Source organism: Dicentrarchus labrax, unplaced genomic scaffold, assembly GCF_905237075.1.
Source record: "Dicentrarchus labrax unplaced genomic scaffold, dlabrax2021, whole genome shotgun sequence".
Classification (NCBI taxonomy): Eukaryota; Metazoa; Chordata; class Actinopteri; family Moronidae; genus Dicentrarchus; species Dicentrarchus labrax.
In genome coordinates, this window is record NW_026136718.1 from 8,543,691 (window position 1) to 8,567,965 (window position 24,275).

Here is a 24,275-nt window from a genome sequence, read left to right on the forward strand (position 1 = left end):
ACTTGAATCACAGAAACAAAGAAATCAAGGCTTACTGGACTTATTAATTAAATTAATTTATTGGCTTTTGAGTGCCTAATATAATAATAGCTGAGCAGTCTTAACACCTTTATGAAACTAAAACTATGGAGTCTAAACATGATTGCTTGAGGAAAGAGCCTCAAGTGACTGGATCTGGAGTCACATCACACTCTGGACTGACTGATGAATTGTGGAGGAGGAGGGATGGAGTTAGGTGCACTTAAATAACAGATGACAGCAACAACATTATTTGTAGCCAGAGGTTGGTCAGATTGGGGAAAGTGGACACAGGACAGTGGACACACTTATATTCAATTGAAAGTGGGCGAAAGACGCTTAAATTTAAGGGAACCATGAAAAGTATTCTTTCTGATTGAGCTTCATTTTTTAGACTAAGCCACCACACTTTACATTCCTCACTAATCCACATTTTAGCCTTGACAGCTGAGGGTCCTGGCTTTCACCCACCCAGAGGGCATCATCACACCCATCCTCTTACCACAAACACCACCTTCTCACCCACACACCCCGCCAACATCACCTCAATCTGTTAAACCGGCCAGCTTATGTTCAGATCTGCAAAAAACAACAACAACAACAACACAACTCCATCACAATCCCACCATCCTCCCCTCCTTTATAATCCCCTCATCCTCCTTTCACACAACCCAGTGAGAATATGGTAGCAGCAGACAGACAAAGGAGCTGTTAGATTACACGAGGCTGATACTATCTGCCCCCATTAGAGCAGATAAACAGTAAAACTGCTTAGTTGTATCTGGAAAGGTCAGGGACATGGTCAACACTGAATTTGTACATGAGCACACACTGAATACACAGATGGGAGGATGTTAGCTTACTGAAGAAGCTCTTTACAATCAAATACCACATTGGGGCTAAAGCCTTTTCATTTCTGACCTTATGAAGGTTTGAGCATGTCAGGAGGTGTTATGCCCCATTGTGTGAATGCAAAAGATTGATAACTTACAAATAGATATATCATAATTATGATGTGTTTTTTCCTGTAGGTCCAGTGTGTAACATCTAGAAGGATCTATTGTCAGAAATTGAACATAATATTCATAGGTATGTTTTCATTAGTCTATAATCACCTGTGAATAGGAATTATTGTATTTTTGTGACCTTAGAATGACCCGTTTATCTCTACAGATGTCGTGGGTCACATTTCATGGAGTCTAACCACCATGTTTCTACAGTAGCCCAGAGCAGACAGACAAAACACACACGAGGACCACACTGTGCTGTGTATCAAAGTTCAACATCAAACTGACATTATCTGACATCTATGGACAAAAATATATAAAAAACATTTAAATAATTTGATAGTAAACGCTAGGACCGTCTACTTTTTAAGGAAGAATTTGTGATTAGTAACTATAAACCTGAACAGTGGCCTTACTCTTACATGTGTTAAATATTCAGTTATCTCCTGGCTAAAGTTATACTGTATATACTCCTATAATGTATTAGTGTGTATATATATATATATATATATATATATATATATATATATATATATATACTATACTCAACACACAACCGTATACCTTTTTTAAGCTACCACCCAAAGAAGGACATTGATTCTTCCTCAATTCTCATCGAACCGCATATTATACTACCTTTGAAGTTTTTGGGAAATGGCCAGTGAGTGCTTTGAATGCTAATGGATCTGCATTGATAAAACCTTTGTAAGAGTGGAGGAAGGGGCTGGTCCAAGTATTGATTAGAAATCTACATAAAGGTCACTGAAAGCACTCAGAGTAGTTTACATTAAGAGGTCAGGAGAGAAAAACAGCAGCTGATGGAAGTGGAAGTGGGGAGGGTATGGTTTTAAATGTCTTATTTGCTTGTTTTTCCTCAAGGGAAATATTTGATACAGTGTTAGAGTCTGCCCCAAGGATCAAGATGTCAAACTGCATGTCCCACTACCCTATTTAATAAGGGAATAAAAACACATGAAAAAACATTTAAAATATCTTTAATCATTGGATAAGCTCATATAATTTACATACTGCATAATATAGTTCTCTACATTAATGAACATAATCAGTTATTTTTGAACATTTCCACTTTACAAAGAAAAAAATACAAATTTTCTCTGGACACATTGCATAACAAAATAATAAAAATGCATCGTACCATGGAAATAAAAACAATTCCACTCACTCAAGCAAGATATTGATTCGACTGATCCAGTGAACTGCAGTTGGTCTTTGTGGCTTTTATCTTTCAATCCTCTAAGCTTTGTGTTGCCCAAGTTAAGTTTTGGACCCGTTTCAGAGCCCAGTGTGCCCTCAGCAGGGTTTATTTCAATTCACTTTCATTTCTTTAAGCAGTTGTGTGGGGATGTGAACAAAACACACACACACACACACACACACACACACACACACACACGGATAAAGTATAAATAAGAGTCAAGGAAAGGAAATGCTTAATGGTTCTCTCTGAGGAGCTGTCAGGTACCTAGAGACCCACGTCAGTCCTGGGATACATTGTGCTTGTGTGTATGTGTGTATTTGTGTATGTAAAAGAAGAAGGAAGAAAACAGCAGGACACTGGGAGTGGAAGCTTCCCCTTAGCTGCATGCTGTGTGTTACACTTCTCAGCTCGTGGTTTATCCCTCTATTCTGCCTCTAGGGAGACACAACCAGTCTTCTTTTAGCTTCTCAAAAATGTCCAAAAACTTACAGGCAAGACCTCCTGACAGCATTTCAGGTAGCTCATAGAGAGAGAGTGCCTGAGCTGTGTACTAATGCAGAACAGAGCAGTGGGGAATGAGAAAAGAAGGACACAAAATCGATACCTTGGGTAGCTTATGATGATTTCTGCCTCTCAACATTTTAATGTTGTTAATCACTCCCTTTAATTTGATATTTTATTACACTAGAAAGGAACAGAAGAATCCAAATTCCCAATGTAAAAAGACAGAAAAGCTTAAAAGCAGTATTGCAAGTCATTGAACTTGGCATCTGGAGTACAGATTTCTACAGCACCTGGACAAGAAAGGTATACATTTGTTTTACACGTCTTATTTAACTGTGGACTTATGTATTTATTTATGTGTCTGAGTTATTTATTTAACCAGGAAAGCATCACTGAAATTAAATAGATTTTGGAAGAAATCTTTTCAAAGTTTCCTCAGTCATCCTTAATGATTTATGTATAACTTATAAGTAGTGGCCTTATAATGATTAATAAATAATTTACCAGTGCTTGAATTGGTTGGTGGTTATCCATTGTATTTGGTGATGGTCTAAAAAACCCATCAAGTCTACAGTTGTAAATGTTAATAAGTCATTAATAAAAAGGGTTTAAGTGCCCCGGTAGCTCACTGACTAAGCTGTACCATCAAATAAAGCTGAAAAATAATATTAAAACAATAAAATAGTCTGCAGTTAAAAATGTTAATAAGTTGTCTGCTGCACCTTTTCTTTATTATTCGTGATCTATAAACCATCATTACATTTGAAATTTAATCAACCTTATTAGGAAGAAAATGTAAACAGGATTCATCACAAATGACCTATAAAGGTATTAAACATCATTGTAATGATTGGTATTCTGACTCATTACAAGTCATCTTATCATCTCCTTCATCTCACCTGCCATCATTCAAACAGTACTGCTATATTGCAACTGGCACTGCAGTAAACATTGTTTTATGTAGCCACTAGAGCTGAAGCCTCATTGTCATGGCAACCGTGTGGATATCCACTCATCTATGTAATCATGCTGTTTGTCTTGTGCCCAGAATAGCTGGAGGGTGCCTGGCACCTGAAGACAAGGCAAACACATCACGCATTGGGCATCTGATAAATCCTGGACATCATAAAAGGATAGAACAGAAGGATTTTAGGGAGCAAGTCTGCCAGGTTGTTTTTGAATCCATACCCTCTGAAAATTCTGGAAAGTGAGGAGAAGCTTTCAGCTTTGACTGAAAGGTATTTTCCACAAGCTTGCCAGTTAGTCACACTTCCATTCTTATCCATGCACACAGCAGTTATTATCCCTCTTTCAAAAACAATGAGGCCACAAGCCATTTCTCCTGGCACCTACATCCATTAAATCTCTGCCAGTGAGCGGTTTAAAACAATGTTCATATTCCAAATTTAAACTGGATGTTCCCAGTGAAAACACATTACAACATCTTGGGCTACAGTATAGCTTCAGAGAGACACACTATAGCTTGATGTAATGTGTTTTACAGGTTTGTTCCCTGCACTAAAATGTATTTTTTTCCCCCATATGGCTCGGTAATTTGGAAAGAAAACCACAAACTAGTAGAGCAGGCTGTCTCTTTGGCATGCTGTATTGCTTTACAGCCAACACATATGTTAAAAAGGGAAGGAGGTTTTAAATGACTTCATGTCTATACTGTGGCTGGATAATATACCATGGTTGAAATACTTATCCAGTGATGGATGGATGCTCTTTTTTTGTATTAAAAGAGATTTAGAGGGAAAGAAAAACAGGGGGACAGATTTTTTATGTTCCAACTCGTCCAAGAGTTCAAGGTCCAGTCTGAGCACAGTTTTCCTTTCCTGTCTCCAGGACTGGCCTACAGTCGCTGTTTCTGTGGTGCTGGCTTTATGGTGCTGTCTCAGGCGAGAGGGCATTGTGTGTGCATGATGTGTGTGTTGGCACAGACTGAATATTTCCATCGAACCAGTGTGGTGGTGGAAAGTAGGATGAAAAGAAAGGCAGGAGTAGGAGAGAGGAAACACTTCAGTGGCTCAAACAAATGGAGATGCTGAGTTTAACATCTCAGTGCTGCCTATAAAGGATTTATTTACAGGGAGACCTAGCAGAAAGTGAACTGATTGACTGGACTGGCTGACCTCAAGTTAATGGCATAACAACTAGTTGCATTATATATTAAAACAAGCAGTTAACAGTAACTCTTTACATAGAGTGAAAGAGCCACGGTCCATTGATTGACAGTTTGCTGAAACTATCTCCTGAACGACAAGTCTGTCAAGCTAAGGATTTCTCCATGTGTTTAAGCGGTGTAAACAGGGCTGTAGTGAGAGTAATATGTGTAGAGGTGGATTAAACAGTGTGTTTAAACCATTCCAAACTCAATCACTTTATGGGATTTGGAGAAGTTTACACTCCAGCAACTCTAGCTAATGTGACCTGATAGCAGATTATGTTTGCCAAACCATCGATTAATCCTCAAAGCCTTTTCTCTCATGATGCTGAAAGCCCATTTTACAATATTCTTCTTTTAAACATGTTTTTAACCAACTCATGAAGGTAAGGTTAGCTCGATTATCGCTAGCTACAGTACGGCTTACACTGTCATTTTAGATGGCAAAGTCAGCGGTTGCTGGCTTGAAATGAGAAGGTTCTGTCTACCTCTTCATGAAAACAAGGACCCATTGTTTAAAAAAAGTTGTAAATCGGCTATGTTACCGTTATTAACTGCATATGTGCCATGCGAAAACAACAACAGGTGTAGCAACAAGGAGGTTGGGGCTTAGCACACTGTCAGTTGGGTGGTTTCTAATACACTTGGAAAAAATTATCTTTGTTATGGCCAAGGCAAACACATACGGTCCTTCTTTGATATTGGTTGATATTGGTTCACTAAACTCCAAGTGAAGTAAAGAGGTGAATTTGCGAGCGTGTGACTGTGCCCTTACAGTGCATAAAACGTATGAAAAACTAGGCCCCGCACTTTTAGGAGGCTAAGAGAAACAGCTGGGTATTGAACCTTATACTTTTTTAATGCTGGCTGAAATGTGAGCATAACAAATACTGAAAATGTCAATAGTATTGGTAGCGCTATCAAAACTCAAATGCACTAGTTTTGAAAAGTTTCAAACATACCCATTTTTAAAAGGACGTTTTTAGAATTTGAGCCCTGCAGTGATTTGACAGGGGTACAGAAGGGCACAGTGTTACTTAACATTGAGTCAAATGTCGGTTTTTTCAGAAGGTCATATAAGGGAGGACAGAGGGTAAGCCAAACATTTTATGAGGAGCTTTCTTTTTGTCACAAAGTATACTGTAGGATGAATACTTTTGTACTGATTATGTAAAATGTGTTGCACTATCCCTGCAGCATCAACATGACTAACTGCAGACTGGTAGGAGGTGGAGTACCGCTGTGATGAATGAGCTGAAAACTCTTGAAAACCTTTGGGACTCATCTATTCTTATCCAAACCTTGACAGGCCAGCTGTGCTCAGGCAGCCAGTCGGCATCTGTCTCTCTCTCTCTCTCTCTCTCTCTCTCTCTCTCTCTCTCACACACACACACACACACACACACACACACACACACACACACACACACACACACACACACACACACAAACATACACACACACACTCATCCTCTCCCTGTCAGTAGTCTTGGAAACTCCTGAAGAACAGACAATAATATTAGATTTCATTTGCTGAAAGAGGCTGCTTATGTAAGCCAGTAGAAAGGCTTCAAGAGATATTGCTTTTCTTCTCTGATTGTGTTTGGTCTTCCACGCATTTCTCACAATTTAACCAATAAAGCTTGCAGCACAGGGCATGCACAATGATCCACCCAGCCAACATAACACATTTACCAGTCAACACTCACATGGCGAGAGCACACAGATTGTTGGTCTAGCCATTTGTACACGCAAGCAGAGGCCAGGCAGAGAGACAACAATAATACAAATAAAATCAGTCAAAAAACTCAGATTATCATAACAACAGTGCAGTCGTATCAGGAGGGAAAGTACAGGCATATGTAGTTAAGGTTTACACCAATCAGGCACAACATCTGCTTATAAAAACTAACACATGTTACCACATTGGTTAAAAAAAGGGAGAAAATTTGAGCCATATTCAGTATTTGCCTACAACCAGTCACGACTAGTACCTGATGCACAGAGTAGCTGTATTGCGATTCAGTGAATATACAATATTGCAAATGGTTGGGTATTAGTTCCACAAAGACACAAATGCTAAAAGTGGGTACATTATTTCTCAACGAGGGAAACTTTGACTAACCTCAGTGTTCTGTCTTCTATTTTCGTATCCTCTACTTTTTGTTCAGGTAAGCTACGAGTTTGGGGAGAAACACACTTACAGATTTTATCAAAAGGTGTTTAATACTTATGTTTAATACTGTCTCTAACCATTAAGCATTCAGTTGTCTAAGTCAACAGGGGTTATACAATAAATTTAATATGTGGGTTGATAGGGGAAAACTTTGGTCTTTCTACTAAATGCAGTACAATAGGCTCTATCAGTGCTGTTACTAGCGGAGTTAAAGGTGGGGATGATTGTAGAGTGCCTAGCATAGGACAAATGAAGTAATTAAGAAGATCCCAGAGCAGATATTCTTTAAGGGGTCTTAATTGTGACCTTGGGTTTTAATTATGGATTTAGTGTAAGTTAAAATCCTCTAATTTACATTGGTTGATGAACGATGTCAAGCAATCTGAAATCGTGTTTCAGCTCTCCGACAGATCGTCTCACTGTGCTTTAGAAAAGAAAACAAAAGAAAAGAGAAAAAAATCAGGGAATGCCAAGAAAGACCCTGAGAAAAACTATGACACAGGATTTTAAAAATGATTTTCCTAAGTTTGTTTGAGGCAGCCCAGTTTGGCTAAATGTGGTCAAAATCCTGTAATGTGCATCCACCTTAATACTGACATCAATGTTTTATAGAAAGTTAGTGCAGTCACAGGGGGGAACAACAGGACAAAAACAGTTACTGTTTGTCTTTCAAACCCAGTGTCGTTCAACAAGGAAAGCTTCACTATGTGCATTTCACTACAGCAGTTCGCTCTTCTTCTGTCCTTCAGTGATCTGGTCTTTGATGTTACAGAGGGAGTGTTCAATAGTGGCTTTAGTCCCCTATGTTATTATCCTTCTTACAAAAACGTCACATCTTCTTGCGACTGCACCCACCGCCAGTGCGCGTCGTACTCCAGATGCATTTTGCCACTCATTTTGCAAGTATCCAAGTCGATCTTTCCATTTTTGTAGGGTTTAAGTTTGGGGCTCTGGCTGGTTCCCAGTTTCTCGTTGAGGCTGGGGCGAGTCGGGCTGCCTGTTTGCATGGTTGGTTTCTCCAGGACGCCATTAACCTTAACAGCTTGTGTCTGGGTGTTGCCCTTAGAAACAGGGCTTCCTTTACCCATCTCTGCAGCTGAGGTCCAGACATCTTGCTTGGGGCAATCAGACTTGGCTTGAGAAGAGCTGACAGCTGGTTTCCCAGTTCCAGTCCCAGCACTCCCAGTCCCAGTGACAGCACTGGTGACCCCAGTCCCATGTCCACCTTTCACCTCCATCCCATTTCCAACCCCAGTTCCATTTTCATTTGCCCCAGACCGAATACCACTTCCAGCCCCATTACCAGACCTCACCCCTACCCCAGCTCCTGTCCCAGCTGCCGTGACCGTAGCCCCGGTGCCTCCCCCTGTCCGGCCCCCAGCTGTAGCCTCTGAGACCAGCGGTGTGATGGAGCAGATGACTGACTCCGAGCTGGAGGGGCAGTACTCGTCCATGTCATCTGCCAGGGTGTCCAGGTAGCTGCCGATTGAGATGTTGTCTAGCTTGTCATTGGGGTCCTGCAGGCTGCTCCAGGAGCCTCTCCAAGAGGTGTCGGGTCCCTCACCCAGGCTGTACTGGCTGCTGGTTAGGCTGCTGCAGTGGCTTGTCAGGGTGCTGCGCTCTTCCAGCAACCACTTTACTGCCTCGATGCCTTCATGGACAGCCAGCAACTGCTGCAAGATCTTCACATCCACTGAGCGCAAGTGAGCCTGTGGACAAATAAAAAAGGAGAAAAGGATTAAATTACAAATAGAGAATAAAGTTGCATGTTGAGGTTTTTGATTGTTGTCACTGTATTCAGGTTTTTATACTTTGTCTGGTTCTCATGTATAACATTGTGTTCCTATTGCAAACTGCAAACTGTGAACCTGGGGAACCACGAGGACTCTGCAGATATTTATTTTAAGCATTCAGGTTTGGCTCCACAGACAAGTGCAAACACCATTATAATGCTATTAAACCTTTGTAGATTACCATAATTGGAAGTAAAGTATAACAGAAGCTGGCGGGTGGAGTATACACTGCAACCAATGTGGAAACAAATAAGGTAATGGTAGAGGGGAAAAGCTTAGAGATGGAAATAAAAGAAAACTGAAAGAGGGACAAACTGGGCAAGATGGGAAAAGAAGGTATAGACACTGTAACTGTAAGTGTAAGTTAAGCTGTTTTAAAGTGTTAACAGAGAAATATGATCAAATGATGAATCAATTATCTAACTCTGCAGGAGAAGCTGTTGAGAGATTAAAATTTAATGCAGTGGAAAGTATGACACATTTTGAGAATAAACTCAAGAAATAAAAAGCCCTGTAAATGGTGCAAACTACACAAACATTTATTTAGTCATGATGTCATCTGGTATAATAAATGAAGTAATGATTAATCAGAAATAACAGTCACTGTTGTCTTCTAATGTGATGTGTGGTGTGTATGTGGGAGGTTGAAAAAGCTAAATGATGAATAAGAGGAAAAAGACGGCTGTGGTCATGGAAAATTCCTCACCAGAATACATTAACAGAGGTCTGCGGTGAAGCGCAGGGCCAAGAGGTGATATATGGCATCGACATTCAAAGCTTGGCCTGATGATATCCACCCCTGCAGATAACCAGTCTCTCTCAAAGCTTTAAGCATTTAGTCTTTCAGTATCTTAGTTGCCTCTGTGTAATCCTTTTTCTTTATTATTTCTCTGTCTCTTACTTTGCCTCCACAGACAGTCAGTGTCTTTATAAACAGTTTATATTACTATATTTGTTTCACATAATTATGGCGACTTTCATACAGACTAACAATATACATATATTTTTGTACATTTTATATAATTTGTTATTTAGTCACATATAATTAAAACAATAAAGTATGCTTCACCCTTGATGAAGTAATACTATACTGTAGAAATGTTGCGAGTACAAGTACATGTCATGAGTAAGCATCAATGGACATGCCTCCAGTGGCGATGCGTCACTGTAGATTTAGTCTGTATGGTTTTTCTGTCATGATCCTTGATCTGAAAAAACAAAACAAAAAACCCTGTCCCTGTCAGAATTTTTGATTCTTAAATGAAAACAATAATAAAAAATAATACATCTCATACATCATCTCCATGCGTGGGTGGTGGCTGACCTTCGTTAAAACCAGTCATTCCATTTATTCCTCTCCATTTTACTGTCTTCCCCTCATCTATCTCATTATCAGGCCCACTGTGGTTTAAATGTCATACTGTAGATTGATGATTTACATTATTGGTTTCTAAACTACGGGTTGGAAGCCCCCAAAGCATCCCAAGATAAAACTGAGAAGTCACATTATGAAAATCTGTAACAATTATGTTTTTTAGTTGTTTTTTTGTACTTTTTCTCTGTGTTTTTTTGTTTTGTTTGTTTTTCATGTGAAATACTGGATAATTTAACATCGTTTGGCCTCTAGAAAGTCTTCAAATATTACAATCAGAGAAAAACGGCTCACAACTAATGTCCACATTCAGGTCGTAACCTTTCATGAGGGGTCACAAGTGTCATTTAAGGAGTCAAAAGCTACAAAGGTCCATTCAGTTAACAGTCTCATATTGAATATGGATGGCATGATTTACAGCCCACTATTTTATCCATCAATTGTCATCACAGCTGATTGCAACATGGCCCTGCATCATTAACTCATATACTGTCACTTAATCTGATTGCCTTCAAGCATTTAAATTGGTTGTTTATGTGACTTGTGAGGATTGACATTAATTCCCACAAGGCCCAAACCAAAACCATAACCACTGCATACCTAACTGCAGCCCTTACCCAAACCTTAACCAAAGCATGACTTTAACCGAAAGCCAAGTTAATCCGAAAATATGTGGGTGGTTAAGCTTGTGGGGACCAGCTTTTTGTCCTCAGATGGGAGAAGAGTCCCCACAAGGCTGAAAACCCACTTTTTCAGACTTCAACTCAACACCCCAAGATAGCACTTACTTCCATCTAATTTCTTTAAAAAATAATTAAACGCCTTTTCACTGTAGCTCTCTGAACTTTGTTTTGAGTTTGAATCCACTTATTAAAAGGACATAAGTCTCTGCTAAATGAATGTAATGTAACTATGTGACTGTAAAAATATGTTTGTTCCAAACTCCATAAATACAAGTACACACATCATCTAAGATGAGAAGTTTGTTTAAAGAGACTAAAAGTATAAGCTGTGTGATCTGTTGCTGTCACGCTGTGCTGTAGACGGATGCACTTAATGCAGAACCAAAGTTCACAAGTTCAAGTTCTGCATGGAAACTTTTAGCTGTATGCAGTTAGCAACACGTGCTGAGGTTAGCAGTCGATTGACATGTGAGTCAGTCACACTACGGCAAGCGCAAATGAAATGCCGGAGATGGAAGACCCGCCTGACTCCTTTAAACTAGTTTCAATTCAGATTCCCAGGTCAGCTACAACAGAAACTGAGCTGTGAATAAGACAAGGTGTGATGGTGTTGCTACACTGTTGTAGGATACGTAAATAAAAACTCATCGAACAGGCTAACGCACATTTGGGTTATTTGGGTTTTTCCCCTGCTGTACCGAACTTGCACCAAACCGTGACTCCTAAACCAGGACCATGAACCATGACTTCTATGTACACCCCTACACTGCACGCTACATTTTGAAGCAGTAAACATATGGATATCTATGTACTCATTAAATCCCAGCAATCCACCTCTACTGTACATTAAAACACACATAAAAGCACACACCATGTGGTTGCAGGGCGGAGTTGCCAGACAAAGAAGAAGAACTGAACAGATCAACAACCACAGCGTTCTGTGTGTGTGTGTGTGTGTGTGTGTGTGTGTGTGTGTGTGTGTGTGTGTGTGTGTGGCTGTAAACCCACTGACGTCCTAGGGCACAGTCAGACATTTGGGGTGGGGTTCAGGTTTGAGGTTTGAGGTTTTCAGCTGGCAGAGACTGAGTGCCTAATGAGGGTGGCAGTAAAAGTAGCTCCATGCCTGTCAGCGCTGAGGTGGCACAATACTAACGAAGCTGTGTGCTCCACCAGTCTGTGCTCACTGCCTGTCTGACAATATAGATCCACTAAATTCATGGTTGCTCTCACACTACATTCACAATTCATTCTATTCAGCAAAAAACAGCTGTGATGACTGTGTAGCGTAACCCAAACCAAAACTATTTGTTTCCACAATAACTTGCAGACTCCTACTTTATATCTGTAAACATTTGTGTAAAAGGAAATCATAATTTATGTGGCTGAGCAACAGAAAATGAATCTGCAAGTATTTTGATAACTGATGAATTGTTTAAGAAGGAAAAATGCCAAAGAATCCCTGGTTCCAAGATCTCAATTGTGAACATTTGCTGCTTTTTTTTGGTCTCAATAGTATATTTTCAGCTTTTGGAACATTACCTCTAAAAGAAAATAACAGTTTCAGTGAATAAATGTAAAATAAAAACTTAAAATAAAATAACAACAGGAAAAAACAAGCATGAAAGTAATAAATTCACATTAGCTCATTTCATAATCTAAAATGACTATTGTTGGTTATATTACCAGCAAGAAAATACTTTTATTTTTAAATTCAGTGGGTTATTAATGCATAAAGACTGTAAAATACAAAAACTGTATCACACTGTGTTTATAAACATATACAAATCTGTCCTTTATGCAAGTTGGGTTTCATAGTTTTATGCCATTTAATTAAAAATGGCTACAAGCCCATCCTTGTGCCAACATCCAGATTGCATGCCAACTGTGTCATACATACATTGTGTGCTATGCTTCTGTTCCTGGAGGAAGTTCTTTCATCTCCGTCATTATTCCCAGATTGATTACAGCCTCTAATTATACGATGAAGTCAAACATACTCATTATAGGGAGGACCCAGTCAGATGAAAAGGGTCAAACTGGGGTCTAAAGGTTGCTGTGTGACAACAGTCATAATGAGAACAGGGAGTGGATGTCCAGGACCATGCAGCCTGAGGACGGAAACACTATTAATCATCTTGTGCCATCAGTACACAGCCAAACATTTCGGTTTTCCTATTCCGGCATGAGGCCAAGCACCTCCTGGCTGATCCACAGGATTCTGGAAAGCTCATTTTCCGGCCTTCTGGTATGTGTGTGCAGTGCAAACTATATTCAGCTAAATAGCTAAATATATATTTTTCATTTAGAATAAACCTGCTGACTGAGGGAGATTTCACTTTGTTCAGTATTTCTCTTAAATCAAATCAGATGACATTTTAGAAGAAGAGTAATCTGCCTCTGAACAGTTTTCATAACACCTGTTTATACAGAATTCAGTGAAATGATGCAGATATCATATTACCATTGTTTTTCATTAATTTTGAAATACATATGATTATACAAGTAAAGTAAGTACATTTAAGTAAAAAAAAAAAATCTATTAATAAAATCAATGATTTATGTAACATTTGCTGCAACATCTTGCAACTTGAGGATTTGGTCTACTGTCATTTTTGTATCACCTTAAAATGAGTATTTTTAAGGGTTTTGATCCTTGGTAAGTCAAAATAAGCAACTTTAAGACATCACATAGACTCTATTATTTAAGCTAATCGTAGCCAATTGTGCTCGTTTTCGCGGCGCGTTGGTCAGGTGGACAATGGAGGCAACCACCAACTTGTCAGCTGAATTTGGTGAACCAGGATCCTATTTCTGGAGCCAGGCTAGTAGCTTTTATGGACATAGCTAATTGCAGAAGAAAATAGACCTAAGAGGACAATGGAGGAAGCTAAGAAGAGAAAATGAGAGAGAAGCTGCCAGATAAAAGTAAATATCATTGTTGGCGTGAGCTTAGTGATGTAATAGGTAGACGCAGAGCTGGCCTTCTTGCTGTTGGACTAAGTAATATTAGCTGGCTTGTGTCTTGTCTTGTTGCAGAAGTATGCCTACCTTCAACAGCTTCACACTGTATGAGAAGTGATTGTTGGAAAGTTTACTATAATGGATATTTTGTTGGACTTAAGCTTTCTGTCAAATTGTAGTTTTCCTTGGACACTTGCTTGGACATTTTTTCCATCAAAATGTGGATTTTGTGGCAGAACAAATTGTGGTGCAGTGTTTTGGATCCCATGTTTGAACTTGGGGTTTTATCCAGGCAGCTGGGGCTACAACTGCTGGAAAAGCCTGACACATTTTAGATAAAAAGGTTTTAAATGATAGTTATTTTTAATCTTTACCATTTCTCTGCAGACCAACAACAACGAGGAGAAACAAATTCACAACCATGACACCAGATGCTCCATCATCTTTGGCGATACGTGGTTCAAATGTGAAAAAAGTTATGAAATGCAGCATATTTTTACAAATAACACATGGCCTAATACTGAATCCATGTCTTAAAGGATTAATGTGATGCAGTTTAAGCCCTTTTAGTGTAGGTTTAGCCATCATTATAATTTGTAATAATAATATCATTGGCTTGTTTACAACCACACTTGGCTGACCGCTCATGTTTCTTGTCCCATCTGTCTTCATTGTAGCAATAAACTCATTCATTATTTTGATGAGTGCGATGTTATCATAGCCAAAAATGACTATGAAAATAAATCTATCTTTAAGATGTTATTGTAGATTAGTTTTCCCTGCAGAAGTAAGCAGCAAGGTGCTCTGGAATCAAATCATCCTCTCCCTTTGGGGGAATGTTATGTTATGCTATAAGAATGCATATTCAATCACGCATTGATCAACTTAGTGTCTAAACACAGACATTCAGTCATGATACAGTACATCGTGATAACGTACGTACAGCCGATCCGTGAAGCAGACTCTCCCGTGTGGCGAAAGCAGCCTCCCAATGTCGCACAGCTACCTAACAGACTGCTGAATCACTGCCAGCAGGGACAGCACAAACACACACACATTCTCTCATACGCCAGCAAAATAAACACCCCTCTCTATCTGCACGGTCTCTCTTTCGCTCTCATGTCCCACTGGCTGTCATTTCACCTTCCCAATCTGCAGACATACGGCGACCTTGCAGAGTCCCTCCAGTCTCAATAGACAGCAGAAGGTCGGCCCTGACTCTCTCTGAACCTCCAACTGCTCCATCTGTCTGTGTTCACCTCCGAATGCTCTGTAAATATTCACTCATCCTTGTTGTCCTCAAACGTTGTCTCATTTTGTCTTTAGTGTTTCTGTATTTGACTGATCAAAGCATTGTACCACCTGTCTTTCATTCCCTCTGTATCATCCTTGTCCCTCTCTTTCATTCTGTTTCTCCTTTTCAGACTACTAGCTGACAACATTTGGATCACAACATGCTGGATTAAAACACTGCCTGTAATTTTCTCTACCGCATATTTGTTCTGATTTCACAAACAAATAACAAGCAGCAGCTTTAAATTTGGCTCTCGTTTCCCACTTCACTTCTTCAGCATTGGTTGTTTCAACAGCTATTCAAAATATATCTGCGTAGTAGATACTGGTTAAAAAAGGTTGCAGCTGATACTGCCCTTCTCTCTCCCTTTTTTCATCTATTTTCACAGAAAAGGCGTAGTTCAACATTCGTGACAGTATATTCTAACATAAGAAGAAAGGGGAATGTGAAAATGGTTTTGTTACGGTTTTCTGGTGGTGCAATTGACGACTACTGATGCTCCAGTTGATATGAAATCTGAGACGTCCTTTCAGTTCAGATGTTAAGTTATATGCATCAAAAGGGGAGAGGATGGGAAATGAAACATAGTAAACAAACAACCCTGTCACTGAGAAATGATGTTAATATTTGCAACAGCGAATATGTTTGCAAAGTATTGTAATGCTGGCCAGTTTACATTTTATATCATATTGTATTTCCTTCAATGTCCCCTTATTGCAACTACAATATTGTCAAACTATTTGTGGTTAGGTTTAGGTACTTATAACACTTGGTTAAGGGAAAGGGAAAGTTCCTGGTCTTGGTTTATTACTGCAAAAGTCACTTGAAGCACAAGATGTGTTAATCTTAACATTTAACCAAACAACAATCTTTCCCTAATCTTGACCAAATGGCTTTTATTGCCTAAATCCATACTTCTTCAGAGACACAGTTGGAAACTAAAATATTATGTACGAATAAAGGAGCTCAGGTCACTTGGCAATGATTTAATCTGCCTGTATTTGAGGATATAGCCAGTAGCCAGAGAGAGAAAGAAGACCAAGCTTAAATAGACTACATTTTGATGTCCTACAGCTCAGCTCTGCACTCAAAGCTGACTTTGCGCTGTCATTCTGCCCAGAGGTAGAAGACAGAGATAGAGAGCGACAGGGAAAAGCTAGAGAGAGATACAAGCAGACATGGACAAAAAAATGAAGAACGACATACCCCGAGCAATAACACAGCTTTTCCCCTGTATGTCTGCCTTTGATAGCTGAAACACTTATGTATAAAATGCACAAAGCAGCTAGTATACAAAGGGCCTTTAGTGTATGTGTGTGTGTATGGCTGACTGCCAGTCTTGTGTGGTTTTAAAGGAGTGTCTCTATATTCAGTAAGTCTGTTTAGATCAGTGGAGAGTGTGTCTTCCATTAGACAGCTGGAGACAAAAGACAGAAGCTTTAAAACTGCTCTCACAGAGATGAACAGCAACAGTAAAATCATTAATAACAACATTTATCTGCTTTCGTCTCGCAGTGCAGTAAAATATTCTCTCCCATACCGAGACATAAGCACTGAGAAAGAGTCTATACAGTAAACAGGGTATATGTGAGCAGACAGCCTAAAGCCAGACATCAGACAGCTAAGAAGATCACATCATAAGCCTTTTCACTAATGAAGTACACTTTCTATATGTGTCAGTCAGTTCTTTAGCTCTCTTCCTTTCTATTTCTTTTACATATTATTGCAAGAAATGTAAGTATCAGCAAACTTTCTGATAATCAATAAAAAAGTTTCAGTTATTTCTAAAGCAGAAATGCCATGTCTTAAACATGGTCTGCTGCTTTCGCTGTTTAATAATGTGTATAATTTCACAGATTTGGGGAAGTTGGTTGAATAAAATAAGCAATGTGAAGACATCCCATTGGGAAATTGTGATTTCTAACCATTTTCTAGCATTTTATATGTTTAAACCAGCAAACTGTCCTTCATCACTCATATGACTTAAAGTAAAATTCTGTTTAATTTCCTTCACCAAAATGCATTGTGTGTATCCTTCAGGTCTGACAAAAATGTTTAATGCAATTTCTTCCTCATAAAACCTTTGCAGAGATTTTCTTTACATTTTAAAACCTGCATTGTTTACATCTAGCCTTCTTCTTCCCGTCCCTTTGGCTTTGCATTGCTGTCTTGGCAATCAACTGTTGATCGATGACATAGTGTGAAACCAGAGTGCGTGTCACATTACTACATGCCCAAACAAAACTGCAGTCCGCTCATCAAAGAATTGTTTCATAGCATTGCTGGTGGTCAAAAACTCCCCAATAGACATGCAAAGAGAAAGACTGTACAGAAACTGCCTTATTTGTCAAAATAATTCAGTTTGACTCTCACTTTGTAATTTGCATTGATGAATGTGTTAAATGTGTTTGTTCCAGTCTAACATACACTGTAAGGAGTATTAGAAATGCTGGATAACATCCTGTTTCTCCTGACAGTTAACAAGAAGCAGAGCAACATTTCATTACTGGTGGTGACACAATGACAACTTGGCCCACACACACACACACACACACACACACACACACACACACACACACACACACACACACACATCCTTGATCTAACAGTAGACAGATGCTGCAGCCCTCCATCACCATGCTGTAGGGTTACAGATACAGTAGAGTAACAGATGCACACAGACGCACTCACTGAAAAGTGAGAAAAAAAGGAGATATTAGCCAACTACTTAACATGCCGTATGTGTGTGTGGTTTTATGAGCTTATCAGTATGACAGAAAGTGTTTGGCATCAGAAAACAGATTAAGTATGCGTGCACGAGTGTGTGTACATATGAGCTCTTCCATTTAGCATTACTCTGCAGACACTCTGCACGTGTTACTGCACATCTTACTAAGCAGATTTCTGATGAAAGTGCAATGCTCTTCTTATGCTCTCCCATTACACTACACCACTCATATAGATGAATGAAACAGCCACACACACACACACACACACACACACACACACACACACACACAGACACAGAGAGAGAGAGAGAGAGAGAGAGAGAGAGAGAGAGAGAGAGAGCAGCAGCCTGGCTCTGTGCTGGAAGTTTCACTCCCCTCCAGTTAGGAAGTGGCTCTTTATCACTTTTCTCTCAGTCCTCCCTCTTTTGCAGCAGACCTGATAAATGGCTAAAACTGTTAACAAATCAGTCTGGCCCTTTGCTCTCGACAGATTTATAGAAACTCTTTGGATACTCTGTGAATATAAAATGGGTGTTTTTGTCAACTATACAGAAACTGGCTGACATCAGTGTCTGGGGGTTAAAACAGTTAATTTCTCTATGAAATTTCCATTTTGATAGCCTGATAATTTTTATCATTCCCTGTGAAATTAATGGGCTGGCGGAAAGCCTGGAGACACCAATATCGTATTCAGATATATTTCTTTCTTCTTCTTCTAACCTGGTATTTAATCTATTTAGCCATTATTTCTACATATTAAACTGTCAAATGGACCTGCTTGCTATCATGGCGCCAGCAGTAGTTGATCAGGGATTTATGATGTGACTGTAAAGGCTCTACTAACATGATACTTGGAGGACTGAAAGCACACCCCTGAAGAATGGATTAATTTGAGACCTTGAATGTGGTAGAAACACTAAAAATGCAAGTTTTTCTTCCTCCAAACATTTTAACAAAGAAAAGGAAAAGGAAATGCCATGAATCTATCTGAAAGACAAGATGTAATAAAGGCTGACTACATATTTATCTAGATGTCGTGGTACCTGCCTTTGCTTTTTAAACTGTCAACAAGACATCCAACAACCAAAAAGTAAAGAATAAAAAGACAAACATTAGCATCTAGCCATCAGATAATACACCTGTCCCTCAGTTCTCTTCATTGTTGAAAAGCCACACCGATGTTGACTCTGGTTTGACCCGTTTCTTTATCCTTTTATGCTTTTGTTCGTAGCTTTTTTTACTGTTGTGTTTCTTTTGTTTCATTTAGCATACTGTTGTAGGTACAGGTGGAACTATACATTGTGTCTTTCCCTGTCATCCTTGTGCGACTAGCTCAACAGCTTTAGCAACATCTGCCTGGCCGACTTTACAATAAAGATCTTACAATAGGGTTTTGATACGCTGCCACATTTGGCAATCATGTACTAGTGTATCATCATATGCTTTAATTATATGACATATTAAAGTGACATGCAGTATGCCTTACTGCCCATGCTCGTCTAGTGCAGACTCTTTTTAATGTAATGTGTAAATTCAACCATCTAAATGCAAGATATTGGCAAGCGGGCCAAATAGTATTTATAGGCTCACATTGCTAAAAGTACTGCTGATAATGTTTCTTCCACTAGTGTTCAGTTACAGCGGGGGAGAGCACTATTTCCTCTTAAGGACTCCAGACTTCTAAAGTGCATCTGGACCGCCAGCATCATGAGCTTTGTGTTGCTACAATCCTGGAGTGTAATACATTTCTATTTCTAACAAACTGATAATGTGTTTTGGATGTTTGAATGTAAACGATGTGTTTTGGAGAAAACTCTCTCAGACGACAGCTTGCTTTGTTTGGGAGATCGCTGGCGGTGCTCTGCTTCACAACCAGAGGAATTTATGACATACACGATCACAGAAGGGGGGAAAAAACAACCGTAGAGTTGTGCATTATTATTGCTATACAGACCTCCACTGTTTGGAGGAGGTGGGGTCCATGTAAACAAGAAGACAGAGAGATATTTGTTTAATGGAACAAATCAACCACTGCTCAAAGGGAAATAATCTGCTGTCAAAACAAAGAAAAGACTTGGCCGGGCAAAGGAAAACGCTGGATTGCAGTTTGTATAGCTTCTACATGTGATAATCATTTAATATGTGAAGAACAAAACAATTTAGAGGGATGTTGTACAACTACGTCACACCAATATATCACGCTAAGAACCAGTAGCCTATGCATAGAAATAAAGTGATGCATAGGTGATAAAAACTCCTATATGAATTGTTTGATTTGAGTGTTAACCACCTGTCAATCAATGGTGGTCAACTCATTTCCTAGCAACCACAGCCATCTGCAGCTGTTGGCATGGAGAGGAGCAGTTCCTGACTGATTGAGTATGAAGAGACGTCACTTTTTATCATTCAAGACGATTCAAATAACAAATACCACAATTGCAAATTCATACAGTAACATCTACTTCGTCACAAACTCAGTCCAGGATGAATGATACCGTAATCCTCTGTGTACAGTATGTAAGTGTTAAGTAGATTTTTTGATACCTGAGTTTATTATGAAACTAACTGAAATCTTACTAGTGAATTAATTTCAATAATAATTTTATCCGGTTCAACTCGAACTCTGCCCTGCAAATCTGAGGAAATACGCTTACTATAACTTTCTTGCCAAGCGTGAGATGAGAAGATTGATACCACCCTGGACCACTCTCTCTCTCTCCAATGGTTGCTTGGCAACTTCACCATGACCACAAGACTCCAGGAAGTCACTACTCCCAGCCAAAAAAATAGTCTGGCACATAACCACTGCATGAAACCACAACTTATTGTTTTTTCACTTCTGTTCTTGTAGATATTAAACAAACAAGATAAGTTGATTAATGAGCCATAGAAATGGTATATTTCGCATATTTCATCACCTTTGGACAGAGCCAGGCTAACTGTTTCCCACTGTTTCCAGTCTTTATGCTAAGCTAAGCTAATTTTCATACATAAACACATAATGCACTTGTGGTAGCACATGATTAAGTAAGATATTACTAAAAAAACATGAGATTACTGGAAGCCTAACAACTGCTATAGGTGCCAAGAGGCAGTGTGCAAGGACAACGTCACTGTCAGATTGAGTTTATTTAGAAAGAGTGTCACCTTTACAGAGAGGACGTGTTGATTTTTCAACTTTAAACCGTCCTGCTCAGTATCAAAATAGTTTATGTTGTGTGTTACAATCAGATGTATTGATATCAGATTTTTGAAATATCCAAATATTGATCTCAGTATCAAAACTCCAGTATTAGTCGGGTTATAGTTCCAGTGTAAGGAAAGCTCCATCATCAGCAGATGTGATTATTTCAAATTTTGCCTTTGAGATGTTGGTCTTTAATAATAATTTGCTAGTCATGGTTAACATGAAATGGCCTGCATTCATATCAAAAACATACTATATTATTTATATAAACTACTGTATATAATACTATAGTTTTTCATTGATTAATCTATCATTTCAGGGGTTTTACAACTATATGACTGTGCTGCACAGTGCTGTAGTTTTCAACCATTTCTGAGTCATGATAAACTGATCTGCTGATGAATGTTTAAAATATAAATAAAAGAGCAGGACGGCAGTTAAGCATCAATATGATATCTCAACACTGCGGTGACTTCAGTGAATGCCACATCCTAGAAAACAGGAGTCTGCCACCACGCAAGGGCGCGCACGTACATACACACACACACACACACACACACACACACACACAGAGAGAGAGAGAGAGAGAGAGAGAGAGAGAAACACACACACACACACACACACACACACACACACATAGAGAGCGAGAGTCGACTAAAGCACTCTTACCATCTCCATCTTCAATTTCCTGATCTTTTCATCCAAACTCTTTCTCCCCGTCTCCTTACTGGTGTCGTTCGCGGCGCTCAGCTTGGCGTCTCCCCGGAGAGAGGACGCATCTTCCCGCATCCACCTGAGCAAACCCTCGGGGGTCTTCCGGCCGATTTTCACCTCTATGTCTTTCAGATCTGGGATGGTATCGCTGGCAGTGCCTTCATCCATCGTGTCCGTGTTCGGTCAAGCCGAAAAGAACCGCAGGACAAAGATTGCGTCCTTTTCGTTTCTTGGGAACTGTTTGTCTGTCAAGCTGCGAGAGTCACTTCCTATAGGATTGTGTGGCATCATATGCGACTCCAGCTGAGTTAGACTGCACCAGGAGAGCAAAACAATCTGACAGCATCAACAGGACAGCGTGTGGTTATTCCAGCAGCATGCTTAGAGGAATTTTGTATTTTCATCTGGTGTCAAATTAGTGAAGCCAAGACAAAAAATTCTTCTAATTTATTAGTTTATTTCCCGTGGGTTGGTGATTGCTTCCTCCCCTGTGTGATCTCCGGTGTCCGGTGTGTCTGTGGGCCGGTGGAGGCTAGTGTGTCCTGATGGAGATCCCTAAACTGAGCCACATTGCGCAGATTCCACCTGCATGATGACAGCGACCAGCAGCCGCAGAGTGAGAAACCCCAGACTGTCAATGCACCTACAATAACACCAATACAGCGTCCGGTTAGACCTTCAAAATAAAACATGCGTATAGGAAACACGTTGGGTTGAGTATTGTGAACTACCAAAATAAAAGTCTGAGCCGAGAAGTAAACAATGTACTCAAGTAGGATACAAATACAGTAAAAGTAGTGCATTCAAACTCCTAATTAAGTAAAAGTATTATCAAAATTAAAGTAAAATCATACTTTGCACTCAAAACCCTAACCCATATTTATGTATTAAACCATTACATTATGTCATCTGAATGAACAGTATGAACAGACTATGTAGTTCCAGCACATCCTGTACTTTTCAATGACTTCTATTGCAGCAGACTCTACATTTAAATCTATCCAAATCTTAGTAACTCAAATTAGGTTTGCAATATATGTTGACCCTTGCTGATTTCAGATTATTTCACTGAGAAGCTGTTTAGATGCAGCAGAGCCCCTGTGGAGTGGTGTAGATGAAGAGTCTAATCAGTGTAATGAAGTACGACAGATGTCTGTGTTACTTAAGACTATCACATTACTCAGTACACTTACACACACTCACACCCTGTGGCTCCACATGACAACCTTCTTCAAGCCTACGCAGACTCAGTCCAGGCAGATTTTTTCCTCCTGGATCTCCTCATGTGGAACCAGGAGCACTGTGGCTGCCATAATACAAAAAAACCACTCATGGTTATGATACTGGTGCACTGATGCAATGTACTGGCAATAGTTCGGGGCAATAGAGATTAAATGCTACTGTCAGTGGAAATAGACATGGTCAATTAGGAAAACCAATAAGGTGTATGGTGAGTGTAATTTTTTCCCATTTCCCATTCGGCATGGGAGGGAAAGCAAACATATCTGGTGATTATGTTATCCACAATTGCTAAATAACAAAGACACATGGCTAACAAGGTATTCAAACAATCCTTTTTTTACCCATGATGGAACAGAAGGGGATTTTTTTGAAACAGATCATAACAATCCTGCACGAACACTATTAGTCATCGTTTTTGGTAAATTTGCTTTGCTAAGATTTCCCTGAAAATGTTGCCATATATGTCTTTTACACACAGAGACAGTACAAAGAGACATTCAGTGGTGTAATCTGCAGTCAGAGAAGGCCTCTGGAGAGCTGAAGAGTTGTTTTTCACTGCAAACACTCACTCAGGGTGCCAGCGAGGAGCTGACTAAGAATGGAAATACAGTCGTAGTCAAACAGTGATTAAGTGGCTTAGAAAGGCAGAGGGGTTTCAGCTACAGTGTAAGCACTAATTAAATGTACAAGTGTGTCTCAAGGGAATAAGGGATCGGGGGGTTCGGCATTCAAATGGGGATGGACATCTGCATTAAATATAAATACATTAAAAGAAGGATTCAGGATGGGAAGTGGATTAGGGCTGATTTCTGATGAACCTGGATACCATAGTGAAGCTACCTTTCTCCAGTTTGAGATGGAGAACATACAGTACAATACATAGTGAATCATTCAATCCATCCATTCTTAATGATACTTTGAACTAGTGTTACAACAAGATAGTGAAGCTGTAACAAAGGTATTAGTAACCGAGGAGAGCTGAGCTTAGAGGGAGGGGATAGGAAGGTATAAAGTCTGGATTAATGAGGCTTTCCTGTGATCCTATGATCCTTTGTATTCAATGTCACATCTCGTGAGGGGCCCCAGATTTCCCAGCTATGCTCCTGTCAATGTAAATGTAATGTCTCCGCAGAGAAGGATTTTAGAGAACTTTGATGGTTGATTGCTGCCATCTTTCCTCTCGCTCATACTTCACTCCCTTACTGTCTG

General features: G+C 39.5%; 1 protein-coding gene across 1 annotated transcript; it reads right to left on the reverse strand.

The window, feature by feature from the left end:
* Positions 1 to 2,004: 2,004 nt before the first annotated feature.
* On the reverse strand, positions 2,005 to 22,443 carry lurap1 (leucine rich adaptor protein 1). Its single transcript, XM_051376187.1, has 2 exons — positions 21,780 to 22,443; positions 2,005 to 8,800 (listed from the first exon to the last, which is right to left on the reverse strand). Exons 1-2 carry the CDS (start codon positions 21,990 to 21,992, stop codon positions 7,910 to 7,912), a joined length of 1,104 nt encoding a protein of 367 aa, XP_051232147.1. The 5' UTR covers positions 21,993 to 22,443; the 3' UTR covers positions 2,005 to 7,909.
* Positions 22,444 to 24,275: the final 1,832 nt, after the last annotated feature.

What these genes read in the sequence shown, in the direction of transcription:
- lurap1 (XM_051376187.1), bottom strand. Translation starts at nt 21,992, where the DNA reads ATGGATGAAGGCACTGCCAGCGATACCATCCCAGATCTGAAAGACATA. An exon ending in GGAAATTGAAGATGGAGATG is followed by an intron (nt 8,801 to 21,779) that starts GTAAGAGTGCTT and finishes ATTTGTCCACAG; the next exon opens with GCTCACTTGCGCTCAGTGGA.